The sequence below is a fragment of the Corylus avellana genome, chromosome 6 (genome assembly GCF_965113065.1).
Source record: "Corylus avellana chromosome 6, dhCorAvel1.hap1.2, whole genome shotgun sequence".
In the NCBI taxonomy this organism is placed as follows: Eukaryota; Viridiplantae; Streptophyta; class Magnoliopsida; order Fagales; family Betulaceae; genus Corylus; species Corylus avellana.
This window is the reverse complement of record NC_142495.1, coordinates 17,649,892-17,677,630: the sequence shown is the minus strand read 5'-3', so window position 1 is coordinate 17,677,630 and position 27,739 is coordinate 17,649,892. Positions and strand designations below refer to the sequence as shown.

Genomic DNA, 27,739 nt, shown 5'->3' with positions numbered 1-27,739 from the left:
AATAGATCCCCTCCATTTCAAATGAAATGGAGGGATCCTTCTCCGTAATAGAGGTGGTTCAGTTCTCGTAATATGCAATGTGGCGAGCTGGATTTTGAAATGAAAGTGAGAGAGGAAGCCAAAAATTGCGTGCTCCTGCACTGTAAGGCAATACATTAATTTGTAAATGCACAAAAATTGAGGTTGAAATTGTGTATTTACGTTGAAAATGTTTGAAGTGTGTAAAGTTGTTTAATTTTTAATAATTAATTAATTAATTAAATTTGTTTGTGTTTGTTTATTTATATATTTTTTTCCCCTTAAATTAGGAATTAAAAAAAAAAAAAAAAATTCCAATCAAGCTTGATTGGAAACTCAGCTAAGGTGCTAGCAAGTCAAGTTCGGTCAATGTTGGAAAACCCACATCAAGTTCGAGCCTAGTTCGAGAAGATAAATATTACAGTTGAGCCTACTTTTTATTTTATTTTATTTTTATTATTTATTTATTATTATTATTATTATTATTATTTTAATTGAGATTCATTATAAAAATCAATCCGAAAATTCATGCTCGGCAACTAAAATGTTCTGAATACACATGGACTATCTTCCCTCTATACTTGGTCTAAAGATTGGCCAAAGGCGAGTTTCACAAGGTGATGGGCCACTTCATTTGCCTCCCTCCCAAAATGCTCGATTCCAGTTTGTAGGCTATTCAAGATGATTTTGCTATCTTTAATTAATTTCCCACCCAACCCCATCTCCTACAACATCCACATCCAGGACCTCCCCCAAAAGCCTCCTATTTTGCGCCCCACTCCCCTATTCATGCACACTAGAGGCATGTCATGAATTTGCACCCAGAACGGTGAGTGAGAAAACGTCCTCTGAGAAGGTGGGGCTGTTGCCATCGAAATCATTCAAAATCAAGATGTGCCGATCAAACAACCAAGGCCGCCCCTCAAGAACCCTATGTTTGTCGTCGCAATTTGAGAACTCAAATAACCACATGTTCTCTTGAAATTATTTGAACATGATACTCCCACAATCCTCCATAGCCGCTTAAGCATGACTTTGAAAGCTTCTTTATTGATGCGCTTCTCTGACCCAATCCTCTGAATAAATTCATAATGAAATATAAATAAATTACGAAAATAAAATAAATGAGACACAAAGATTTTTATGTGGTTCGGTCAACGACCTACATCCACAAATAAAGCCCATAGGGCTACATTAATATCTTATTGAATGAATGTTTACAATATAGAATGCTTTATTTATAGAGCTTACACATAAATGTAATCGTAATCAAATCTCCTAATTTAGGGTGATTAAATTATAATCAAATTCCTAAAATTAGGCTAATCTAATCTTTATCAATTTTCATCAAATCCCTAATTTTAGGGTCATTCAAATATACTCTAACATGCTCCCTCAAAATCAAGGTGAAAAATCCTGAAACTTTGAGTCTGAGTTTATTTTTATTTTTTTACTTTTTTTCTTTTTTCTTTTTTTCTTTTTTTCTTTCTTTTCTTGAGATTGCAAAACAAGACAAAAGAGGACCATCTATGGGCCAAAAAAGAGAGCCAACTTTGGGCTAAAATGAAAGCCAACTGTGGGATAAAATGAGCTTAGGTTTTAAATAATACCACATAGCAAAATAAAAGAAGAGTCAACTTTGAGCTGAAGTAAGCTAACTATGGGCTGAAATGGCCTGGGTTTTAAACAATACCATAGAGTCGAACAAAAATAGGCCAATTATGGGCCAATGGATGGGCAACTTGGCCTTTCTTTCTTTCTTTCTTTTTTTTTTTATTTTTTTTTTATTTTTTTATTTTTTTTTTAATAATATCCTATTCGAGGATTACATTAAGTTGGGATAAGAATTACCTTAATCTTATAACCAAGCATATCTAGGTTTAAAAACCTAAACCAGGATAACATATCCCTAAACTAGAATAAGAAAATCCGCAAACTTGAATAAGTATAAATTTAACCCGTTACCAAACACCATTCATCTTCTTCAATTTCTTCTCTAGATTGACATCAATCGCTGCGGGTGCCGGTGATGGCGTGGGACTGCCGGATGCGGTGACAGCGACGGACAACAGGGACGACACGGTGGCTTTGTGGTCATCATGGTGGTAGATTGGTGGTTGACAGCGTGATGGTAAGACGCGAACGACTGGAGACCAGCGAAACTGAGCCAGATGAGAACGACGGAAGTCTGTGCTGGCCGCTGGGCTTGGAAGGTTGGATCAGGGTCTGGAGTTAGAGGATCTGTGGCTAGGTGCGGCAAATATCGGCGGTGAATGGCGCAGCACTTTCTGGACGGTGGATTGTCGCTAGCGATGGAAGTTGACGTTGGGGCACTGGATCTAAGGCGGGGACGGCGGAAGAGCGATCAAACCGGGCTGTTAGTGGCAGAATACGACGCTGTCACTGACAAATGGCGGTGATCTGTTGTTGGATTGCCGGTGAAGTCTAGTGAAATTGGTCACCGGAGGCAGCAAAAGTTGCCGGAAGCACTGTTGATTTGATTTTTTTTTTAACATTAATATGTGATTTTTAAAAACATCCTAAGATAAAACCACCCTGGATGTAACAATCACTTATGAGTATCCAAAAATGAGAATAAGTATAGCATTCCTTTTTTTTTTTATGAAAAGTAACTTAATCGGTTGAACTTTCTTCAGTTTAGTTATTACTTTTATTGGAAGGACAAAATTGCTATATTTAACCATGCATCATTGGAGATGCTTTGATTATTAATTTGAATCAACTCCACCCCTTCTAATAATAATAATAATTGGACCACTTCTCTCTTGATATATATCAGAGGAAAATTGCTACACATTCTCTCTTGAAAACTGCAGTCAACTTCCAGCGAACCAGGAAACCCTAATCCCTAACCCTAATGGAGTCCATTGGCGTACTCATGCTGTGCCCAATGAACCCCTACCTCGAGCAAGAGCTCCAGAGGCGCTTCAACCTCTTCAGGCTCTGGACCGTCCCGCAGAAGTCCCAGTTCTTCAAGGACCACTCCGCCTCCATCCGAGCCGTCGTCGGAAACTCTGCCGCCGGCGCCGACGCCGAGCTCATCAACACGCTGCCTGGGCTCGAGATCGTCTCGAGCTTCAGCGTCGGGGTGGACAAGATCGACCTGGACAAGTGCAAGGAGAAGGGGATTAGGGTTACTTACACGCCGGACGTGCTGACCGAGGACGTGGCGGACCTCGCGATCGGGCTCAGCCTGGCCGTGCTGAGGAGGCTGTGTGAGTGCGATCGGTACGTTAGGAGTGGGAAGTGGAAGAAGGGGGACTTTAGGTTGACTACCAAGGTCATTTGTTTTCCTTTCCTTTCCTTTCCTTTTTAATTGGTATTTTTGTTGATTATGTGATTGATGGTTTTGAACTCATGATTTTGTCTTGTAAAGTGAATAGGATGTGGGGGGTTGAATTGGGGATGATGGTTGAGAAAGATTCTGATTTTATATATATGATGTTGTGGAGTTTTGATTCAGTTGTCCTTAGTTTGATAATTTCGTTTTATTTTTGCTTCGAAGCTGATGTTTCATTTCTAGTAGTGAAGTGCAATTCTGATCTGATCGTGCTCATTTGTCTCATTCTTAATGAGGATTGTCCTGACGAAATTGATGGTGTATGAACTAGATTTCTTATTTTCTGTTGAGTGATAACGTTTTTGTTTTATTGCTAGATGGTCTTTCAGTCTTTGTGTATCGATTGAATCTTTTTTGTGCTTGCATTAGTGGAGTGTGATGCCGGTTATGCCATTGATTACCGATTAAAGCATTGTGGGTTCAAAAAACTAGTTTAGAAGAATAAACATCCTATTGTTCATTTGACATTATATACTTTGTGTATTCCGAGTGAATTGTCGGCGTAAATGTTTTCTCCAACATCTTAGACTGTGAACAAGGATCATATTTATTTGTGTTCAGTTGTCTGTTTCTCATTCTTTTCTGTGCAAAAGTGTGCAGATTTTTGTGCTCTTTTTTGTGGTCTTTTGTAGTTTGTGATGTTATGCTAGTTCATTATATAGTGCAATTTATATGCTCAACTTCATCTTATTGTGATATTTGACTTTCATTTTTTTTTTCTTTGTATAAATGCTGAAAAGTACTCAATTAGGTTTATATGCTCTTAATATCAATGCTAAAATGCCAAAGACATGCACAAGGCAGATTTTCTGTGGAGCGTGCAGGATGCTTAAAATTCTTTATTAGGGTGTTTTCAAGTGCAAACTAGAGACTAGCTTCATTCCTTGCTGCCATTGTGCCTTGCATTATACGTGATACTGCAGCCACTGAAAATCGGGGATGCATGTAGTTTTAGTGTGAAATGGCAGATTCACCAAATAATAGAATGAATAAGTTAGAATGAAATGGTATGGTACAGGAAGCTTTATGACGTTTCACTATGTACAAGCCATGCAAGTCAAATTTCAACCTTAGGTGTTATTCATACAGTTAAAGAGCACCTATGTTCAATACCTCTGTGTAAGTGTATGTTGGAAAGTGCAAGATATTCTATCTCCTCTTAATTCATTAAAAAATAAATAAATAAATATTCTATCTCCTCATGGCTGAATTACTCAAGATTTGCTCTGTAGATCTGTTAACTGCTAAGCTTGGTTTATAGACGTGTGGCCAAGCTTGAGCTTGTTTGATGAGCTTTTATGTGCTTGGCAGTTAGCCTTATCAATCTTGTTTTATCCATCTTAGAATCCAATCCACCTGCACATAGACTGTGCAAAATAGCAAGTACGACATACTTGAAACATTCACTAGCTTTCTACTAACTCAGAAGCATGTTGGCATCAAATCAACTTTTATTCTCACTTGTTTTCTTGGATGAGATTCTTTAGGAGCTTACCTTAATTTTGTGGAGCCTTATTGAGTTGACTTGGTGCTATTAAAGCTCAGATTGTTTAAGGAATAAAAGCTTGAAACTAGGTTGGCTGACATATGAGCTAAGGAACTAAAGCTTGAATAGTTATGAAATTTGTAGAGGCTTTTTTTTGCTTTTTCTTTCCCTTTTTTTAAAAACAATATTTAATCCAGCCCTCAGCTTGGTAAGTTTATTTGTGTAAATAATTTTTTCATGGTTACAAGCAAGCTATAGATGAATTTAGTTCGTGCTTTTCCAATACGAAAACGAGTTCGGTCTCTAGGTTTATCCCTAGTAGCATTGCAACATCTTAGTGTGTTTATGAAAGTAATTGATTTCAATCATGGCATGGTGAAATTATGGGTTGGACCATGATATAATAGAGAGAAATTAACACAGCACACAGCCACACACCACAGGAGGGTAATAGCTGCATCATAAGGAAGTTCTCCCTGGCAATTAAAATGTCTTGTGGTGTGTATCAGAAAATCTACTTGCCAGTTGGAGCGATCAGCTTGATACTAGTTGTAATTTATTAGGAGGTAATTGGGTCATGAATTGTCATATCATGCTTGTGCTTCCTTAAGATGCATATGGATTTTATTTCTCTTGATTAAGCACTCTATCTATGAATTCCTTTTTTTTGTTTTTTTTTGTTTTTGCTTTGTCACATGCATTTCCTTTCAGTTTCCTTTTTATAATATCCATTTTTTTTCTTCTTTCGTTAAGTTCACTGGAAAAACAGTTGGTATTATCGGTTTGGGAAGGATTGGTATGGCAGTTGCGAAGAGAGCTGAAGCATTTAACTGCCCAATCTGTTACTACTCTAGAAGAGAAAAACCAGACACAAAATACACGTACTATCCAAGTGTTGTTGAGTTAGCTGGCAACTGTGAAATTCTGGTTGTTGCATGCCCACTAACTGAAGAAACTCGCCACATCATCAATCGTGAAGTCATTGATGCATTGGGTCCAAAGGGTGTTCTCATCAACATTGGAAGAGGCCCCCATGTCGACGAACCAGAGCTGGTATCTGCACTGGTTGAAGGCCGGTTAGGTGGTGCTGGTCTGGATGTATATGAGAATGAGCCTCAAGTACCTGAGGAACTGTTTGGGCTTGAAAACGTAGTCCTCTTGCCTCATGTAGGAAGTGGCACAATGGAAACTCGAAAGGCCATGGCTGACCTAGTGATTGGAAACCTGGAGGCTCACTTTTTGAACAAGCCTCTGCTAACCCCCTTGGTTTAATTTGAATAAGGGATGTGGGATATTTTATGATTGGATGAAACATATGTTTTCTTCCATTATGGAATTCATTGTTTCCAGAAGCTGTCAAATGTATGTAGATGCAAGGTAAACCTTATTGATGTATCTGTATTCATTGTTTCCAGAACTTGTCATGTGTATCTTGATGCAAGGAAAACCTTATAAATGTCGAAATGAGGGTTTTATCTTTCAATGCAGTGCTTGGATTTCTGATTTGCACAGGTGAGACTGTTACCATCTTTTATTTATTTATTTTTTCGAGTTAGGGTTTTTTCCCTAAAGTCGTCCAATTATTTGTTATGACATTTTACTTTTAATTAAATAAAGTTGTTTATTTATTGTTTTATTTAATGAACGTTGGACATATAACCTGTTTACATGTATTGAACATTGGACACACACACACACACACACATATATATATATATATATATATATATATAAGGTTCATAGGTTACATCGAATATAACTAAGGTGTGAGTAATGAGATTGTCATATAAATGATCTAAGTTGTAAACCTTATAGCTTATAAATTATTGTTTGTAATCGGTAATGGACGAAACTTCACAATGAGCTTTAGAGACTAGGGGTGGGCACAGGTCGGATCGAGGCGGGTATCGCTCATTTCGGCTGCCCGACCTGCATGGTGTGGTATTAAAAATCGTACCCGAGACCCGGTTGTAGAGAACATTATCTGTGGGTCTCGGGTTTTGCGGGGCAGGTCGAGGTTGCGACTGAGGCGAGGCTAAAAGAGATTTAGAGAGAGAATGAAAGAGATTCAGAGAAAGAGAGAAACCTAGATGGCGTGGATGATGGCTAATCGGCGCAAGAAAGAAACATAAGAAAGAAGAAAGAAGCTAAAGAAAAAAAGCTGAAGCGGCTGAAAGAGAAGAAAGAAAGATAAAGAAAAAAAGAGGAAGTGGCATAGGAGAAATATGATGGGTATTAGGGTTTAGTTAGGGTTAGGGCAAAATTGCGAGGCGAGTACCCGGTAAAATAGAAAACTTATACCTGCAACCCGACCCGCTCGGATATCTGAATATATGACCCCAATATGCTTTTTTATGAGAAAATTTAGGTGGGGCAGGGCAATTTTGGGTGGGGCGGAGCGGGTGGGTCAGGTTGTGCGGGCCCACCCCTATTTGAGGCCATGAACAGATTTCATCAAGACGGAATGATGCCGCCGTCATGATGAAATTACATAGTGAGCTTCAAGGTAAAGAAGGTGGATTTCGTCATGACGGAATGGTGACATCATCATGATGAAATTACACGGTGAGCTTAATAGGAAGAGCATGCTGATTTTCGTTATGATAGAATGGTGACGTCTTCATGACGAAAAACTCACAAAACCCCAAAAACCTAAATTTTTCATACCAAATCATTGTGATATGAAAAGAACAACAAGACTAGTTTTGACATATCAAAAGCTAATTTTTAAAACCTAACACAAGAAAGAAAGAGAAGATTAAACAGATGGATCTTTCCCACTGTTAATTTTAATGGAAGAGAGAAAAGGAAAAGATTGCCTGATTCGGTACACTTTGCTTGTGTCTACCAACAAAACGACTTATACGCGTTCTTAAGCAATTCAATACGCATTTATCCAAGACGAAAGCATTTATAGAATAGAGCCATCTGCTTGCCAACAATAGAGGGACTTGGATCCTCTCTATTTCAAATGAAATGGAGAGGAATAGTTAGTTGCTTTTAGGAGGTAATTTTGTCATTTTTTTTTTTTTACTAAAATACCTTCTTAAAACAACTAAATGGATCCCCTCAATTTCATTTGAAATGGAGAGGATTCTTCTCAGTAATAGAGGTGGTTCGGTTCTCGTAATATGCAATGTGCCGATCTGGATTTTGAAATGAAAGTGAGAGGAAGCCAAAAATTGAGTGCTCCTGCACTATAAGGCAATACATTGATTTGTAAATACACAAAAATTGAGGTTGAAATTATGTATTTACGTTGAAAATGTTTGAAGTGTGTAAAGTTGTTTAATTTTTAATAATTAATTAATTAAATTTGTTTGTGTTTGTTTATTTATATTTATTTATTTTTTCCTTAAATTAGGAATTAAAAAAAAAAAAATTCCAATCAAGCTTGATTGGAAACTTAGCTAAGGTGCTAGCGAATCAAGTTCGGTCAATGTTGGAAAACCCACATCAAGTTCGAGCCTAGTTCGAGAAGATAAATAGTACTTTTGAGCCTACTTTTTTTTTTTTTTTTTTAATTGAGAGTCCTTATAAAAATCAATCCAAAAATTCATGCTCGGCAACTAAAATGTTTTGAATACACATGGACTATCCTCCATCTATACCTGGTCTACAGATTGGCCAAAGGCAAGTTTCGCAAGGTGATGGGCCACTTCAATTGCCTCCCTCCCAACATGCTCCACTGTCCAGTTTGTAGGCTATTCAGGATGATTCTGCTATCTTTAATTAATTTCCCACCCAACCCCATCTCCTACAACATCCACATCCAGGACCTCCCGCAAAAGACTCTCCTATTTTGCGCCCCACATCCCTATTCATGCACACTAGAGGCATGTCATAGATTTGCACCCAGAACGGCGAGTGAGATAACGTCCTCTAAGAAGGTGGGGCTGTTGCCATCGAAATCGTTCAAAATCAAGATGTGCCGATCAAACAACCAAGGCCGCCCCTCAAGAACCCTACGTTTGTCGTCGCAATTTGAGAACTCAAATAATCACATGTTCTCTTGCAATTATTTGAACATGATACTCCCACAATCCTCCATAGCCACTTAAGCATGACTTTGAAAGGTTCTTTATTGATGCGCTTCTCTAACCCAATCCTCTGAAGAAATTTATAATGAAATATAAATAAATTGCGAAAATAAAATAAATGAAACACAAAGATTTTTACGTGGTTCGGTCAATGACCTACATCTACAGATAAAGCCCATAGGGCTACATTAATCTCTTATTAAATGAATGTTTACAATATAGAATGCTCTATTTATAAAGCTTACACATAAACGTAATCGTAATCAAATCCCCTAATTTAGGGTGATTAAATTATAATCAAATCTCTTAAAATTAGGCTAATCTAATTTTTATCAATCTTCATCAAATCCCTAATTTTAGGGTCATTCAAATATACTTTAACATGCTCCTTCAAACTCAAGGTCGAAGATCCTAAAACCTTGAGTTTGAGTTTATTTTTATTTTTATTTTTATTTCTTTTTTCGTTTTTCTTTTTCTTTTCTTGAGATAGCAAAACAATACAGAAGAGGGCCATCTATGGGCCAAAAAAGAGAGCCAACTTTGGGCTAAAATGAGAGCTAACTGTGGGATAAAGTGGGCTTGGGTTTTAAACAATACCACATAGCCAAATAAAAGGAAAGCCAACTTTGGGCTGAAGTGAGAGCTAACTATGGGCTGAAATGGCCTGGGTTTTAAACAATACCATAAAGTCGAGCAAAAATAGGCCAATTATGGGCCAATGGATGGGCAAGTTGGCCTTTTTTTTTTTTTTTTTTTTTTTTTTTTTAAAATAATTTTAATAATATCCTATTCGAGGATTACATTAAGTTGGGATAAGAATTACCTTAATCCCGTAACCAAACATATCTACGTTTAAAAACCTAAACCAGGATAACATATCCCTAAACTAGAATAAGAAAATTCGCAAACTCGAATAAGTATAAATTAAACCTGTTACCAAACACCATTCATCTTCTTCAATTTCTTCTCTAGATTGACATCAAGCGTTGCTAGCGCCGGTGATGGCGTGGGACTGCCGGATGTGGTGGACTGATGACAGCGACGGACAGCAGGGATGATGCGGTGGCTTTGTGGTCGTCATGGTGCTAGATCGGTGGTTGACGGCGTGATGGTGAGACGCGAATGGCTGGAGACCAGCGAAATTGAGCCCGATGAGAATGACGAAAGTCGACACTGGCCGCTGGGCTTGGAAGGTTGGATCGGGGGATGGAGTTAGAGGATCTGTGGCTGGGTGCGGCAAATATCAACGACGAACGGTGCAGCGCTTTCTAGACGGTGGACTGTCGCTAGCGATGGAAGTTGATGCTGGGCACTAGATTTGAGGTGGGGACGGCAGAAGAGCGATCAAACTGGGCTGTTAGTGGCGGAATACGACGCTGTTCGTGACAGAAGGCGGTGATCTGTTGTTGGAATGCATGTGAAGTCCAGTAAAATTGGTCACCGGAGGCGGCAAACGTTGACAGAAGCACAGTTGATTTGATTTTTTTTTTTAATCTGGTCATATACCTGTGCAAGATCTATGGTAAAAAATCTGCAAAGGTATTGACCATCAATAACAAGAAATCGAAAGAAAAAAAAAAAAAAAAAAAAAAACAAACAAACTTACAGGACCATTGGATCAGACATTGGCGTTTGCCAAAATGCTCTGATACCATGAAGAAATTCATAATGAAATATAAATAAATTGCATAAATAAAATAAATGAGACATAAAGATTTTTACGTGGTTCGGTCAACGACCTACATCTGCAGATAAAGCACATAGAGCTATATTAAACTCTTATTGAATGAATGTTTACAATATAGAATGCTTTATTTATAGAGCTTACACATAAATGTAATCGTAATCAAACCCCCTAATTTAGGGTGATTAAATTATAATCAAATCCATAAAATTAGGCTAGTATAATCTTTATCAATCTTCATCAAATCCCTAGTTTTAGGGTTATTCAAATATACTCTAACACAAATACCATGGGGCAGTCGAATCTCACCGCAAAACCACTAATGGGTGGTTAGATTTCACCGCTAAATACCAAAAACTTTAAGGCTACCCACCAAGACTTTGGGAACACCTTTCTACACCATAATTTGGACACTATTGAACTCCCACCCCCCCCCCCCCCCCCCCCGGCGCCCCTTTTTTTTTTTTCCATGGAATACAACTTATCAAAGAAATTCTTCACTGCTAGTCACATGGGCTACCCCTCTTTGTGTGAGACCAAAAGTGAGGTGATAGGAAGTCCATCACACGTTTTGAAGCAAGAAAAAAAAAAAAAAAAGGTTTTTGCAAGCCAAAGCACTAAAAAAGATGAAGAAGATTTCGTGTGGGAGAAGAAGGAGCTGATGGAGGAGCAGTGCGCCACTTAATGGATAGTGCTAGCGCTGAATATGGAGGACTATAGTGGGATCGCTATAAGGCCGATCACCGCTGGGTTGGGAAGCTGACCAAGTGAATCATGGGGTGCTTGATGGTTGAGCAGCTGTTGTGCTGCTCGGTGTTGACAGGGATGTGGAGTTGGTGTATATGGGGTTGATAGTAGGCATAAAGGAAGAGGAGGCTTTGGTAGTAGTTATGGTCTTTGAAGAAATTCCTCAAAGACAAGCAAAGAGTAAGAACAACTCTTGCAGAGAAAAACCATGATGAGAAAGAGGCATTAAGCCAACGAGCTTTGATACTATTGGGTCATAGATCAACCCATTAAATGCCTGGCAATCCTCGGGCCCAATCTAAGCATGGAAAGGTCCAAGCCCAGTAAGGTTTCGGGTAACCATGCCCAAATCCCCATCTTTCGAGACCTACAGATTCGAAACCCATAAGACCCGAGACCTTTGAAGCCGAGACCGTTAAGTCCGAGACTAACTCAAGACACACAGGTCTCGGTAGCAAGAATAACTCAGATATCTTGGGAGATACAGCTGTTAATAGATAAGCGATCTTATTCATACAAAAGCTATCACATCTATTTAAAATACAAATCAGATATGTTATCCAATGATCGCATACAAATATTCAAATCAAGTGGTACATATAACCACAGAATCCTACGATCTAAATCCCCTAAGATCTTGTTAAGGATAACTACTCAAATCTGTTGTTAGCAACTGCATCGCAGAAACTCAGGGAAGAGTAAGTCATTGGTTAGGGGACTACCATTCCTTCATGCCTATAAAAGATGGATCACTTCTTCACATTTGGGTAAGTGCACCTTTGGCTCCTAAACTTTCCTTTGTTGCTTATACTCTCTCTCTCTCTCAAATTCTGACTTAGGCATCGAAGTGTCCCCGTCGGCTCACCCCCGGTCTCTTCGATCCTTCTCTTTTTCTTTGTTGTGCATTTAAAGCTCTTGAGTGTTAGTTGACTTGTACTCGGCAGGTGTGCCACATCACCAGCAGAAAAACTGTGCTTCAACATTTTGGCGCCATCTGTGGGAACGCGATTTTCATCAGTTCTTACCATCTATTAATCTGATATGGTGACCACCCGTTCCACTCAAGCAAGCGCCTCCAGCGCGCCGGCTCCTAATCTAGCCGATTTCATGAAATAGATGACCGAATCTATGAATGCCTTGAAGAAGTAGAATGAAGACCTCACCACAAGGCTCACGGTTGCCGAAGGCCACAATAGCCAGAGGGACCAAGAGCGGGAGGAAAGGCGAGCAAAGAAGCGTGAAGAGAGGTGTGAGAAGGAGAGGTGTGCAGAGATCCGTAGGGGAAAGCTGATTGCAGACCAGCACCGGCATCGCGAAGATGATGCGAGATTGGTTCAAGCCAGCCATCATACAACTATCCAGAATGAGGAACATTGTGAGCAGGAGAACCCAGAGAGGTCTCATCATACTAGGCCTCGTCGAGAGCAATCTCGCCAAGAAGATCATAATGATGGGCGGAATGAGAGTCATGTTAATGCTGATATGGAAGATCTTAAGAAGAAGTATGAGGAGCTAACTCGCCAATTGGCCATCAAGAAGGAGGAGAAAAGCACTGCGGGAGTGCTTATGGACAACACCGATTTGCCTTTCACTGATCGAGTGTTGGGTTCCCCTTTGCCTGACAACTTCAAAATGCCTTGTGTCGACAAGTATAATGGTAATGGAGACCCTGCTGAGCATATGAAAATCATCCGCACTCATTTTTCCCTCCATAGAATTTTCGATGAAATCGCATGCAGAATATTCCCCCTCACCTTGGCAGGAGTTGCCAAGGATTGGTTTGCCAGATTGCCCGCCCATTTGGTAGATAATTTCAAAGAACTCGGGTGCCTCTTCTTAAGCCAATTCTTGGCAACCCAGAAAAGGAAGAAGCACCCAGCTTGCTTACTATCCCTTCGTCAAGGAAAGGAAGAGAGCCTGAAGGATTTCATGCTCAGGTTTAATCGAGAGAAGCTGTTGGTGCATAGCCCAAATGAACAAACGGTACTATCCACATTATGGCACAAAGTCAGGCCAAATGGGTCTCTCATGGCCGAAATAGCAAAGAGTTCGACAGAATTAACTCATCGCCAGTTCATCAATAAGACGGAGGAGTACATCAATCAGGAGGAAATGATTGGGGCTCTAATGAAACGTCAGGAGGAGGAAGACCGAGCAAAAGATAGCAGCAAGAAGGAACTACCTACAACTTCCACTTCGAAAGAGGGGAAACTTCAGAAGAAAGTGGGTAAGAAGGTCGTACCGTCCTTCTCGAAGATAGAACCCCAGCGACGTGAAGACCGAAGGTTCATGCCCTTGAATGTCGGCGTCATTGAGGTCTTTATGGAGATTAGAAGAGACCCAGCTTTCAGGTGGTTGAATAAGTTAAGAGGTGATCCAAGGAAGCGAGATCGAACTAAGTTTTGTGAGTATCATAACAATAATGGACATTTGACGGAAGATTGTCTAACCTTGCGACAGGAAATTTCATTAGAAATGGAAGGCTTGTGAGATTCCTTGCAGGAGAGAGGAATCGAGACGCGGTTCAACAGCAGCCCCTCTTGTTGGATGGGAACCAAGACACAGGGGGACGAGAACCGAGATGTGATCAAGACAATGATCTGAGAGAGGATCCGAGAGCGGCTCGGGACCAAGGAGTAGTAGGTGAAAACCACACTATCTCTGGAGGGATAGCTTGTGGAGGACAGTCCAACTCGGCCAGAAAGGCTTACGTGAGAAAAATGCAAATTGAAGAGGTCTTTTGCTACAAAGACCTTCTAAGGTTGTGAGGAAAGACTCAATGGTTCTTTCTTTTTCCGAAGAAGATGCCAGGGGGGTAATGATGATACACGATGACCCACTAGTAGTAACAATGACGGTGGCCAACCATATGATCCTTCGAATTTTGGTGGATAATGGAAGCTCGATTGATGTCCTATATTGGCTGATTTTTAAGCAAATGGGTATTGATCATAATAGGATCAAGCCATTTGGCTCTCCCCTGGTCGGATTTGCAGGGGAACGACACCCAAGCAGAAAACTGTGATGGTATATTTTTTGGTTGTTGATCAACCCGGTGCCTACAATGCCATCATCGGCCGTCCTGCTTTGAATAAGTTAAAGGTCGTAACTTCAACTTACCACTTGATGATGAAGTTCCCAACTGAAGAGGGAATTGGAGAAGTGGAGGAGGATCAGACTTAAGCACGAAGATGTTACAATACATCTCCCAAGAAGGCCTCGGACCCGACTCCTATCGTAATTGGTACAGTGGGTGGTAAAGGCAAGGCCGAGCTGAAGGGTGAGACAGCTGAGCCACTGGAAGACGTGGTAGTTGGTGAAGGTAGAATTTTGAAGATTGGGACGCAGCTCGGTCCCAGAATCCGAGAGGGTCTCGTCACCTTCCTTCGACGAAACCTGGAAGTTTTTGCATGGACTCATGATGATATGCCAGGAATCAGTTCTGAAGACATTCTCCACCGACTCAATGTGGATCCGAGTGTGAAGCCAGTAAAATAGAAAAAGAAAAAAGTTCGCACTTGAGCGGAATATGGCTATAGCTGAAGAAGTGGAAAAGTTGCTTAGAGCGTGGTTCATTGAGGAAGTCTATTATCCCGATTGGTTAGCCAATGTAGTATTGGTAAAAGAATCCAATGGGAAGTGGAGGATGTGCGTAGACTTTACTGGCCTTAATAAAGCTTGTCCAAAAGACAACTTTCCATTACCCAGCATCGATGCGTTGGTTGACTCGACAGTTGGGTATGGCTTACTCAGCTTCATGGACGCTTTCTCTGGCTATAACCAGATCTACATGCATCCAAAAGATCGTGAGAAAACTGCATTCATAACGGACCGAGGCTTGTACTGTTACAAAGTAATGCCTTTCGGCTTGAAGAATGCAGGGGCAACATACCAAAGGCTGGTCAACAAAATGTTCCGAGACCAGATCAGTCGAAATATGAAAGTTTACGTTGATGACATGCTGGTCAAAAGTGTGCTCCAGCAAAACTATGCACTTGACTTGCAAGAGACGTTCGCAACCTTGAAGAGGTATGGGATGAAGTTGAATCCCTTAAAATGTCCATTCGGTGTCTCGTCGGAAAAATTTCTCGGTTATATGGTGTCGAGCCGAGGAATAAAAGCCAACCCCGAGAAGATACAAGATGTTCTAGACATGCAGTCTTCGATGAATCTAAAGCAGCTCCTGCGGTTGATGGGAAGAATTGCGGCACTAAATTGGTTGACGGGTGATCCAAGGAAGCGAGATCGAACGAAGTTTTGTGAGTATCATAACGATCATGTACTTTTGATGGAAGATTGTGTAACCTTGCAACAGGAAATTGAAACCTTCATCAGAAATGGAAGACTTGTGAGATTCCTTGCAAAAGAGAGGAATAGAGACACGGTTCACCAGTAGCCCCTCTTGTTGGATGAGAACCAAGATGTGATTGGGACAATGATCCGAGAGTGGATCCGAGAGCGCCTTGAGACCAAGGAGTAGTAAGTTAAATCCACACTATCCCTGGAGGCATAGTTGGTGGAGAACAATCCAACTCTGCTAGAAAGGCTTACGCGAGGAAAATGCAAACTGAAGAGGTCTTTTCGCTACAAAGACCTTCTAAGGTTGCAAAGAAAGACTCAATGTTTCTTTCTTTTTCGGAAGAAGATGCCAGGGGGTAATGATGCTACATGATGACCTACTAGTAGTAATAGTGATTGTGGCCAACCATATGATTCATTGATTTCTGGTGGATAATGGAAGCTTTGCTGATGTCCTATATTGGCCCGGTTTTAAGCAAATGGGTATTGATCATGATAGGATCAAGTCATTTGGCTCTCCCCTGGTCGGATTTGAAGGGGAGCAAGTCCAACGAATTGGTCTTACTTCTCTCCCTGTAACAGCAATAAAGACACCCAAGTAGAAAACTGTGATGGTAGATTTATTGGTCGTCAAATGCAGCTATGGTGCAGTTGGTTAAACTTGGCCAAGAAAAATGTCCAATGCAGCAGTCATAAAAGAATTTTTCTATGATCCCTTTGCGGATAAAGATGATCAACAGTGCCAAGGTACCGAGACTGTCCCTGGTAATGCAGAATCTACCGAGGCTGACACTGCCAAGGCCCCTGATGTTGTTCCTGCTTTTGACCTCAAAGAGAGATAACGTATAATCCTTAAAGGATTTTTTGTATATATCTCAATTCTCTTAATGAAATGAGTTTTTGTATATTTTTTGTGTTTAACTATTTGCAAAACAACGTAAGTCTAACATCAGGTCTTGAAATAATAACACTTTGGTTATTTTTTAAGATAGTCTCAACTCATAACATTCTTTGATGTTTGCATTTAGGTTAAAGCAGTTAAAATGAGCCATAATTATGTTTCTCCAAGTTTGGTCTCTGGAAAGCTTTTAGGCTTTAGATTTTACCCCGTATTTACCCTTTGTTAAAAGGAACCATAGTTATGTTTCTCCGAGTTGGGTCTAGGGAAAGCTCTTAGGTTTTTGACTTCTGGGTTATATTAAGCTTAGAGAGAGCTTTTTCAGCTGCGTCTCTTTAAGACTCGGAAAAGCCTCTTCAGCCGTACTTTCCGAGACTTATATTTTTGTTAGTAAAGCCTCTTCAATTGTACTTACGAACTTTGAATGCTGCTTAACTTCGAGATACTTTATTCATTGGAATGAAAATAACGAAATGAAAAAGAAATCACATATCATAGCATCTTAGACGTAGTACTTTTTAAGGTGTTCAGCATTCCATGGCCTCGAAAGAGCCTTACCTTTGGAATCTTCCAAGTGGTACGCTCCTGCCCTTTTGCTCTCAATCACCCTGTAGGGTCCTTCCCAGTTAGGAGCTAGCTTTCCCTCAGCTGGGTTCTTGGTTGCCAGCGTGACTCTATGTGGGACCATATCTCCAACTTTGAAACTTCGAGGCTTGACCTTTTTATTGAAATATCGAGCTACTCTTGCCTGGTATGCTGACATAGTTACTTAGGCTTGATCCCGTTTCTCTTGTAGCAAGACCAGGTATAGCTGTAAGCCCTCGTTATTGGTTTCAGGCTGGAAGGTCTCTGCACGATAGTTGCTCAAGCCTATTTCGACTAGAATGACCGCCTCAGTTTTGAATGCCAAGGCATACGGTGTCTCCTCGGTTGGAGTTCTTTTGGTTCTCTAGTATGCCCACAAAACTTCTAGAAGGTCTTCTGCCCAATCTCCTTTGCGATCATCAAGTTTTTTCTTCAAGATTTTGAAGATCGTTTTGTTGGTGGCCTCTACTTGCCCGTTCACCTGAGGATGCCCTAGGGATGAGTAGTAATTCCTTGCATGGAGTTTGGCACACTAGTCTCAGAATGAGTCACAGTCGAATTGCTTGCCGTTATCTGTAACGAATGCAAGGGGAATGTCGTACCAGCATATGACGTTCTTCCATAAAAACCGCTCTATTGCATTGGCTATGATATTCACTAAGGCTTCAACCTCTGCCTATTTGGTGAAATAATCCACAGCAACAACTACAAACCGTACACCCCCTAGCCACGAGGCAATAGTCCCACTATGTCTGCCCCCCATTGTGAAAGGACCAAGGTGAAGAGATTGCTTTTAGGTCTTCAGGGGGCTGGTGAGTAACATTAGTGAATCGTTGGCACTTGTCACAATCTCTAACTAATTCTGCAAAGTCCCGACTCATGTTGAGCCAATAGAAACCTGCTCGGATGGCTTTGTGCGCCAGTACTCTAGCTCCAGAATGGCTTCCGTAGATCCCTTCATGGATCTGTCTAAGGATGTAATTTCCTTCCTCTCTTGAAATACATTTGAGGAGTGGTGACATGAAACCCCTTTTATAAAGAGTTTCATTTACCATTGTAAACCTTGCATCTCTTTGTTGTTACAAATACCTACCTAAATTAATAGACAAATAATTGTACGTTTTAACCGCAAGTGCACGAGGTTAACATAGTAGTATAGTGTGCAAGTACGGGGTCATTCCCACGAGGATTGCTAAATTTTGTCTAAAATTAAATTCCAAAAGTAAATTCCAAAAGTAAAACAAAGATTGATTTTTGATTTGATGATAATAAGAAGGTAGGGCTTTGATATCCACCACTAGTTATATTTAAATAATATGTCAATATGCCAATGCTTTGATCATGTTATGAATATCTAATGTTTGTCAACCTAAGGGCATGGGTGTCTACTCCTTAAGCTATTGATTTCTCTAAGCAACGAATTAGGCATGGGTGTCTACTCTAATTCTTTTCTTTCTTAAAGGATTTAGCATGGGTGTCTACTAAGTTGTTCTTTAAGAAAGTATAAAACTGTGGAAATCGACAAACACATGAGGCCTAGGGAATTGGTGTCTACTCCCGGTTCCCTATGTTGATTAACCCAAGAACCTGGTGTGAATTTTTTTTGTTACTTTTATTAAACCCAGGACTCGGTCATCCAAATTGATTTAACTAACTAGTCCATACCACATGCATATGTTGATCAGACACACACATATGAGGAATTCATCAAAGTAGGCATTAATCAAGTTAAATATCACAACATGATCATCACAAGGGCGCTAATATTGAATATTAACTAAACATAACTAGGGCTTCAATCTTGCCCTACTAAATAAATTAGTTACACATAATTAAAATAAAACTAAAAAAAAAAAAAGGAAAGAAAGAACTGGAAACCGCTCCTAGAAGTAGCCTCCAAATTCCTCCCCCAAAGTTGTGTCTTTTCCAACTTGATTATTCTCAAGGTTTAGAGGTCTATTTATAGAAGTCCTTATTAGACTAGTAAACCTAGAAAATTCATAGGGTTTTAGTCCTATTACAAGTTGGACTTGGAAAACCCTAATATGGAAGGAAAGGGAGTCTGTCCGCAGCTTCTAGAATTCTTCAGCGCACGAGTGCGATCGATCTCAACCCATGTGCGCTCGATCGCACATGGCTGCTTCAGGCCTTGTCTTCTCTGGTAGTGCGCACGATCGTAGGGAACCTGCGATTGATCGCACTGTCAGGGGCTCCAACTTTTCCCATTTTCTCTCTTTGAGCCCAAATCTTCCAAATTTACTTCATTTTCTTCCAAAAGCCTACAAAAACAAGGAAAACATAAAAATGAACTAAAATGGCATGAATTAACTATTGCTTGTAACAATAATATCATCTACATAAATGAGGAGAAAAATGTGAGTAGTGCTGTTAGAGACATCTCTTCAAATGAGGACTCTACACAAGATAATATCAATTTAAACAATATCTCTCGATAAAGCTTGCAGCAGATCATGTAGCTAACAACTTCTTGTTAAACTTATCTCCTTGTATATCTTATCACTTAGCATTTAAATTTCATACCAAGTGTAATCTCATGTAAACAATTATTCTATAAATACAAAAGCCTAAACCAACGTTTGGTAAGGCAGCAAGCATATCAAATTATTTTCCATTATATGGTATCAGAGCATTAGACTCACGTCACTTGATCTTTTTCTTCCCTTCCGCTATTTATCTTTTCATGGCTACCCAATCTTCAAACCTTGTCACTTTCTCCAATCTCAACCCTATCAAATTGACTAGGGACAACTACCCACTATGGCTGACCCAAATTGTTCCTCATCTCAAAGGTGGGGACGTCTACGGTTATGTAGATGGTTCAATTCCTTGCCCTTCACCAACCATTAAAACTACCAAAGGTCATGTTGTCACTGAGACACCCAACCCTGCCTATCACACTTGGCAGATGCAAGATCAGATTATCTTAGGAGCAATAAATTCAGCAATCTCTGAAAAACTGCTGATACATGTCACTCGTTGCACCACCTCGCGCAAAGCCTAGAAGGTACTAGAGACGTTGTTTAAGTCTCAATCTCGCTCCCGCATCATGAATGTGCATCATCAACTATCCACCATGAAGAAAGGCTCTTCCTCCATAGCAGACTATTATCATCGTTTTCAGACTCTCACCAACACACTTGCTGCCGTAGATCATCCTCTCGATGAACTTGATAAGCAAAGTTTCTTTCTCGGTGGTCTTGGATCTGAGTATGATCCATTTGTCACATCGGTTCTCACACGTGCTGATCCGTTATCAATCGAAGAGATTTATGGGCATCTTCTCACACATGAGATGCGATTGGAACAAAATCAGCCATCCATTGATTTGTCCATGGGAGGAGCAAATTTTACTTCACGTGGATACCACCAGCGTGGACGTGGGCCTCGCAATGGTCCTCCTCATGGCTTCAACTCATCTGGACGTGTCTTTCCCTCATCTGGCCGTGATTTTCCCTCATCTGGTCGACACTCCAGCACTACCAATTCTCGTCCCTATCGTGGCAGGGGGCGCAACACATCCTACTCACGTGGAGCTCCATTCAGCCATCAATCCAACCGTCCCCTCTGCCAGGTATGTAATCGCTATGGCCATATTGCCCTGGACTGCTACAACCGCTTCAATGAAGCATATTCTCGTGATCAGATTGCCCCTCCACAAGCATATTTCACTGCTCCTTCCACCAGTAGCGATCTCAATTGGTATCCGGACTCAGCATCTACTCATCACCTGACACCTGATCTCACCAATCTGAACATCACAGCTGATGAATACATGGGCACAGATCAAATTCGAGTTGGAAACGATAATAGGCTTTCCATTAAACATATTGGAAATACCCGTCTTTCTCTCCCATCCTTTAACATGAATTTATATAATATCTTGCACGTTCCCAACATCTCCAAAAATTTAATATTTGTTCATCAGTTCACAAAAGACACAAACACATTCTTTGAGTTTCATCCATTCTATTTTCTTTTGAAGGACCGCCGAACCGGGAAGCTTCTGCTCCACGGCCGGAATAAAAATGGCCTTTATCAATTTTTTCATTCCACAAATAAACCATCCGCTTCTGCCATGGTGGGTGAGAAAGTCTCAGAGTTTCAATGGCACTCAAGGTTGGGTCATCCTGCTTTGAAAGTTGTTCGTCGTGTCCTTTCCAATTTTCGTCTCCCTGTTGCTTCTTCAAAAGAATCCATGGACTGCTCTGCCTGCCTGGGTTCCAAAAGCAAACAGCTCAAATTTTCAGCATCTTCATCTATAGCCACGTGTCCTTTAGCATTAATTTATACTGATGTATGGGGACCAGCTCCTATTCTATCTAGATCTGGCTCCAAATATTATGTATCTTTTCTTGATGCTTACAGTAAATATACGTGGCTTTTTCCAATGTCATGCAAAAGTGATGTTAGCTCTATTTTCCTCAAATTCAAATCATATGTCGAATGTTATTTCAATTCCAAAATTAAATCGGTTCAATCTGATTGGGGTGGCGAATTTCGTCCCCTAAATAAATTGCTAACTCAATTTGGCATTCTTCATAGAGTCTCTTGCCCCCATACTCACCAACAAAATGGTGCCGTTGAACGTAAACATCGACATATTGTTGAAACGGGATTGGCACTCCTCTCTCATGCCAATATGCCTTTTGAATTTTGGGATGACGCTTTCTTAACGACATGCTATTTAATCAATCGTATGCCTACTCCAGTTCTCTCAAATCGTTCACCTTTTTTCACCATATTTAATTGTCAACCCGATTACAATTTTCTTCGAGTTTTTGGTTGTACTTGTTGGCCTAACTTACGTCCCTACAACAAAAATAAATTCCAACCCCGGTCTAAACAATGTCTGTTCTTAGGTTATAGTCCCCAACACAAGGGATACAAATGCTTTCACTTATCTACAGGATGTCTCTACATCTCCAGAGATGTCATCTTCCAAGAAAACATTTTCCCTTGCACAACAAAATCAACCCTCCAAAATCTCACAGACACATCTTCTTCCCAAACCAATTCCCTACCCCACATTATACACACAGCCCACAACATTCCCAACCCAACACCATTTAACCCATCTGAAAATGGGCCTCCATCTCCTCCATATCCAGCCAGCCCACAAAATGACGCCTCACCCACTTCTACATATATCACGACCCCACCCAGCCCACACAACATAATCCCCATCATCCCAGACGCCGAATCACCCAACTCCCCAGAAATCACAAACCCCATTCTTTCTTTGGCCGAAACTCCATCTCCTACCTCAACCTCTGCTGCATCTCCATCCATGGCATCTTCTCCCTCCACTAATCTCAACCAACCCCATCCCATGATCACTCGTGCCAGAAATAACATCTCCAAACCCAAATTGCTCCCAGATGGCACAGTTAAGTACCCCCTTCCTCATGCCCTTATTACTGAATCCTCTTCAATTGCTTTGGAGCCAACATGTTTTACATCAGCTGTGAAAGATGCAAATTGGAGACAGGCTATGAACACTGAGTTTGATGCCCTACTAAAGAACAACACATGGTCCTTGGTTCCCCCGGATTCGACTGCCAATGTCATTGGGTGCAAATGGGTCTTTCGGATGAAAAGAAAGGCGGATGGCTCTGTAGAACGCTATAAAGCACGGCTTGTCGCAAAAAGATTCCACCAATTAGCTAGAATTGATTATGGTGAGACTTACAGCCCTGTAATTAAGCCTACAACAGTCTGTATTGTTCTCTCTATCGCCCTCTCTAGTGGCTGGCCCATACATCAAATAGATATACAGAACGCCTTTCTTCATGGCAATCTGTCCGAACAGGTCTATATGTCCCAGCCCCCTGGCTTTGCACATTCTCAGCACCCTCAACACTTATATAAGTTCAACAAAGCTCTATATGGTCTCAAACAAGCCCCTCGGGCTTGGTTTTTCAGACTCAGTACCAAGCTCCTAGCTCTTGGTTTTTCTAACTCCAAATCAGACACGTCCCTCTTCATCTATAAATCCAAGGACTGCACTATGTTTGTGTTAATTTATGTGGATGACATCTTGATAACTAGCTCCAAATCCTCTGCAATTTGTGATCTTCTTGCTGCACTTCACAATGAATTTGCAGTCAAAGACCTAGGTAAATTTAATTTTTTCCTGGGTATAGAAGTTGTTCCTTCCTCTGATGGTGTGATTCTCTCTTAACAAAGGTATATTGTTGACCTTCTCAAGCGCACCAAAATGGTAGAAGCCAAACCAGCCACATCCCCTATGGCATCATCCACAAACCTATCTGCTCATGAAGGTGATATTTTCTCTGATCCCACTCTGTATCGCAGTACTATTGGTGCATTACAGTACCTATGCATTACTAGACCAGACATCTCTTACTGTGTGAATAAGCTTTCTCAATTCATGCAAAACCCAACTGAGCTACATTGGCAAGCAACAAAAAGACTCCTACGCAATCTCAAGCAAACTGTGCAGTATGGTCTTCAATTTTACAAGTCTAACACCACTGCAATCCAAGCTTTCTCAGATGCAGACTGGGCAGGCAACAGGGATGATAGACGTTCAACAGGGGGCTACTGTGTTTTTCTTGGCAAAAATGTAATATCCTGGAGCTGTCGAAAACAACAAACTGTTGCTCGTTTGAGTATGGAAGCTGAATACAAAGCACTTGCCAACACTGCTGCAGAGCTATCATGGATCTTATCCTTATGCTCTGAACTGGGATTACATCTCTCCACTGCCCCTACACTATGGTGCGATAATATTGGAGCTACCTACCTATCCTCTAATCCCGTCTTTCATGCACGAACTAAACATGTCGAAATCGATTTTCACTTTGTCCGTGACATGGTTGCTAAAAAGACGCTCAACATCAAGTTTATATCTAGCAAGGATCAGCTAGCCGATGTCTTCACCAAACCGCTATCTTCATTTCGGTTTGGATTTCTTAGAGACAAGCTCAACGTTCATTCCATACCGTTGAGCTTGAGGGGGCGTGTTAGAGACATCTCTTCAAATGAGGACTCTACACAAGATAATATCAATTTAAACAAAATCTCTGGATAAAGCTTGCAGCAGATCATGTAGCTAACAACTTCTTGTTAAACTTATCTCCTTGTATATCTTATCACTTAGCATTTAAATTTCATACCAAGTGTAATCTTATGTAAACAATTATTCTATAAATACAAAAGCCTAAACCAACGTTTGGTAAGGCAGCAAGCATATCAAATTATTTTCCATTATAAGTGCCAACATGATAAATAAATAAGGAGTGATCAACCTGAGAATCAATAAAGCCCAATTCCAATAATACAGTAGATAAACTGCTAAACCAAGCCCTTGGGGCTTGCTTAAGGCCATAGATGGACTTGTGTAAATGACACACATAATCTAGATGACGGGAATCAATAAACCCTTGGGGTTGTTTCATGTAGACTTCTTCATTTAAGTATCCATGTAAGAAAGCATTGGAGACATCAAGTTGTCTCACATTCCAATCAAATTGAACAGCAAGTGCTAAAACAAGATGAATGGAGGCAGGTTTAACCAAAAGACTGAAAGTCTCATAATAGTCAATCCCACAAGTTTGAGTAAACCCTTTAGCAACCAGCCAGGCCTTATGCCTGTTCACACTTCCATCAGGTTTCTCCTTCACCTTAAAAACCCACTTATTCCTGACAACGTTTTGATGGTGAGGTCTGGGACATAGGACCTAGGTATGATTGAAAATCAAAGCATCAAATCCATTATGCATGGCAGTGTTCCATTCGGGTTTAAGGGAAGCTTGTCGGTATGTGGAGGGTTCAAGGGGATGTGTAATGGCAGTGAGTAATTTAAGTGGGTGTTTGACGGAATGGTAGAGTTTAAAGTCAGGGAATGCTTTAGGCTGGGAGTGGCCAGTTTGAGACCTAGTGAGCATTCGGGTGGAGTTCGAATGAAGGGCTGAATGTAGGGCTGGGAGAGGTGGACATACGTAGAGGGGAGGAAGAGTCTGCATCTTCGGCTGGATGTGGGGCTTGAAGGAGAATCTGCTACATGAAATTGAGACATCACGGGTGGGGACACTATCTGGGGAGATGCAGGAGAGGGAGCAAGAGAAAATGGGTCAGTGTGCTCTTCAAGAGGAAATGAACATACTTGTTCATGACATGTGGGCACGTGGCTTGTTGAAGATGTGGACAACATAGATGGCAGTATCATCACAGATTGATCAGGAGCTGCTGTGATTTTGCAAGAACTGGTGGAGATGAGCATATCCTTGGTAGGAAACTTCATTTCATCAAACACGACATGTCGAGAAATGTAGACTTTCTGAGATTGTAGTTCAAAGCACCTATAGCCACATTGATTTAATGAATATCCTAGGAAGATACATGGCTTGGTAGGAAAGGATAGCTTATGTTGATCATAGAGCCGAAGGAGAGGGTAGCGAAGGCTCCCAAAAACTTTCAACATGGAATAATCGGGCTGCTTGGAGTGAAATTTGCTGAATGGGGACTCGTTTTCTAGAACCTTTGTAGGTAATCTATTTATTAAATAGACAGATGTAAGAAACAAATCTACCCAAAATTTGGTGGACAAACCTGATTTAGCAAGAAGGGTGAGTCCCATCTCAACTATATGTCGGTGCTTCCTCTCAGCAATTCCATTTTACTGAGAGGTGTGGGGACAGGTCAGGCGGAGAAAAACACCATGTTGAGTGAGAAAATTTTTGAATTGCAAGGAGGTGTATTCATCCCCATTGTCTATTTGAAGTTGTTTAATTACAGTAGAGAATTGCTTGCCTTTGCTTGTCCACAAGGAGTTTAAATTTGACAAAGGAATTGAATACTTCACTTTTATTAATGAGGGGATACAGCCAAGTAAATCGACTAAAATCGTCGACAAAAATCACATAAAACCCACAACCACTCATGGAAGGGACGGGAGAAGTCCAAATGTCCAAGTGAATAAGCTCTAGGGGAGATGTAGAAACCCTTGATGATGCAGAAAACGAAAGTTGTTTTGATTTTCCGAGTTGACAAGATTTGCAGACCCATGTTTTATTGGACAGACCACAAACTAGAAGTTGATGATGACTGAAGACTAACTCAGAAGGATGACCAAGTCGATGGTGCCACACCATGTCTATAGTCTTGACACCAAGGAAGGCTGTAAAGTCCTTTTTATTAGTAGATGCATAATGAAAGTGAAGTAGATAAAGCCCGTTCTCACTCGGTCCTTGGAGGAGGATACTGCCGGTCTTGTTTTCCTTCACAAAAAAATAGGAGTCAATGAGAATAAAGAAGCATTTGTTATCACGACAAAATTTATTGATGGATAAAAGGTTGGCAGAGGCCTCAGGGTTGTTAACAATATCTTTAAGATGAAATTGTGAAGCAGGTAAGGAATGTGGATAAACTATAGAAGAACCAATTCTATTGATAACCAAACCTGCCCCGTTTCCTACTCCAACAGTGTCACTACCATCAAAGGTTGAGGATTAGTAATGGTGTTGGGATCAATAGTCACGTGTGTATTAGCTCCATTATCAGCTATCCAATCTTGACTGTCATATTCAACATTTATTTGAGCAACCATTGCTGCTAACTGATTGGAAGGGTGTCTACCTTGATAAGCATAGTCCATGCGATGGTAGTAGTCAAGGGCTCGATGGCTACTCTTCCCACATATTTGATAAGGAGAGCATGGAGGTAAATTTGAGTTGTTGCTAAACTGAGGCCTTGGTGGGCTGGTGGGAGGTCTATTCCTCGAACCTAGATGTGGAGAATGCATGAAGTTCTTTGGTGGAAAGCGTGGCTTGTTGCAGCGTTGCTGATTAAAGCCTTGAGGATTGAAAGGACTGAATCCATGTGGATTGGCAGTAGGATGAGGCTTGTAATTCGGTGGTCCTCACTTATGTGTGTACAAGGCAAAGGCAGCAGGTTCTGGAGTCCAAGCTTGATGATTTTGACTCTCAAGAAGAATTTCATGACTCAATATTTCAGATTGGAAATCAATAAATGACATTTCAGAGTCGTTTACAGCAAATGAGAATGCAGTAACAAAAGAGTTATAAATAGGATTCAAACCACTTATAACAAATGAGATTAGATCGTCATCAACAACTGATTTTCCTGCAGTAGACAATTGATCAGCCCATGATTTAGCTTGGTTCAGGTATTCCTTGCTGCTATTGTTACAAATACCTACCTAAATTAATAGGCAAATATTCGCTACGTTTTACTCGTAAATGCACAAGATCAAAATGATAGTATAGCAGGCAAATACGAGATCATTCCCATGAGGATTGGTAAATTATGCTTAGAAGTAAATTCCTATTTAATTAATGGGTTTAAAACAATTGTCACAAATTTAATTAAACTAAAGAAATAGCATAAAAGATAAACTAAACTAAAAAGGATTAGGGTTTTGAAATTCATCACTAACCATACTCAAATAAGATTAACAATATGCCAATATTCAAATTATCTCTAGATATTCAATGTTTGTCAACCTAAGGGCATTGTATCTACTCCTTAACTATTCATTTTCCTAAACAACGAACTAGGCATGGTATCTACTCTAGTTCTTTTCTTCCCCAAAGGATTTCGCATGGTATCTACTAAG

The 27,739-nt window shown here is 40.5% G+C and overlaps 1 protein-coding gene across 1 annotated transcript; it reads left to right on the top strand.

Moving 5' to 3' along the window:
* The first annotated feature begins 2,748 nt into the window (after positions 1 to 2,748).
* Positions 2,749 to 6,376, top strand: LOC132187947 (glyoxylate/hydroxypyruvate/pyruvate reductase 2KGR). Its single transcript, XM_088517890.1, has 2 exons — positions 2,749 to 3,319; positions 5,619 to 6,376. Exons 1-2 carry the CDS (start codon positions 2,897 to 2,899, stop codon positions 6,135 to 6,137), a joined length of 942 nt encoding a protein of 313 aa, XP_088374016.1. The 5' UTR covers positions 2,749 to 2,896; the 3' UTR covers positions 6,138 to 6,376.
* Positions 6,377 to 27,739: the final 21,363 nt, after the last annotated feature.

What these genes read in the sequence shown, in the direction of transcription:
- LOC132187947 (XM_088517890.1), top strand. Translation starts at nt 2,897, where the DNA reads ATGGAGTCCATTGGCGTACTCATGCTGTGCCCAATGAACCCCTACCTC. An exon ending in ACTTTAGGTTGACTACCAAG is followed by an intron (nt 3,320 to 5,618) that starts GTCATTTGTTTT and finishes TCTTTCGTTAAG; the next exon opens with TTCACTGGAAAAACAGTTGG.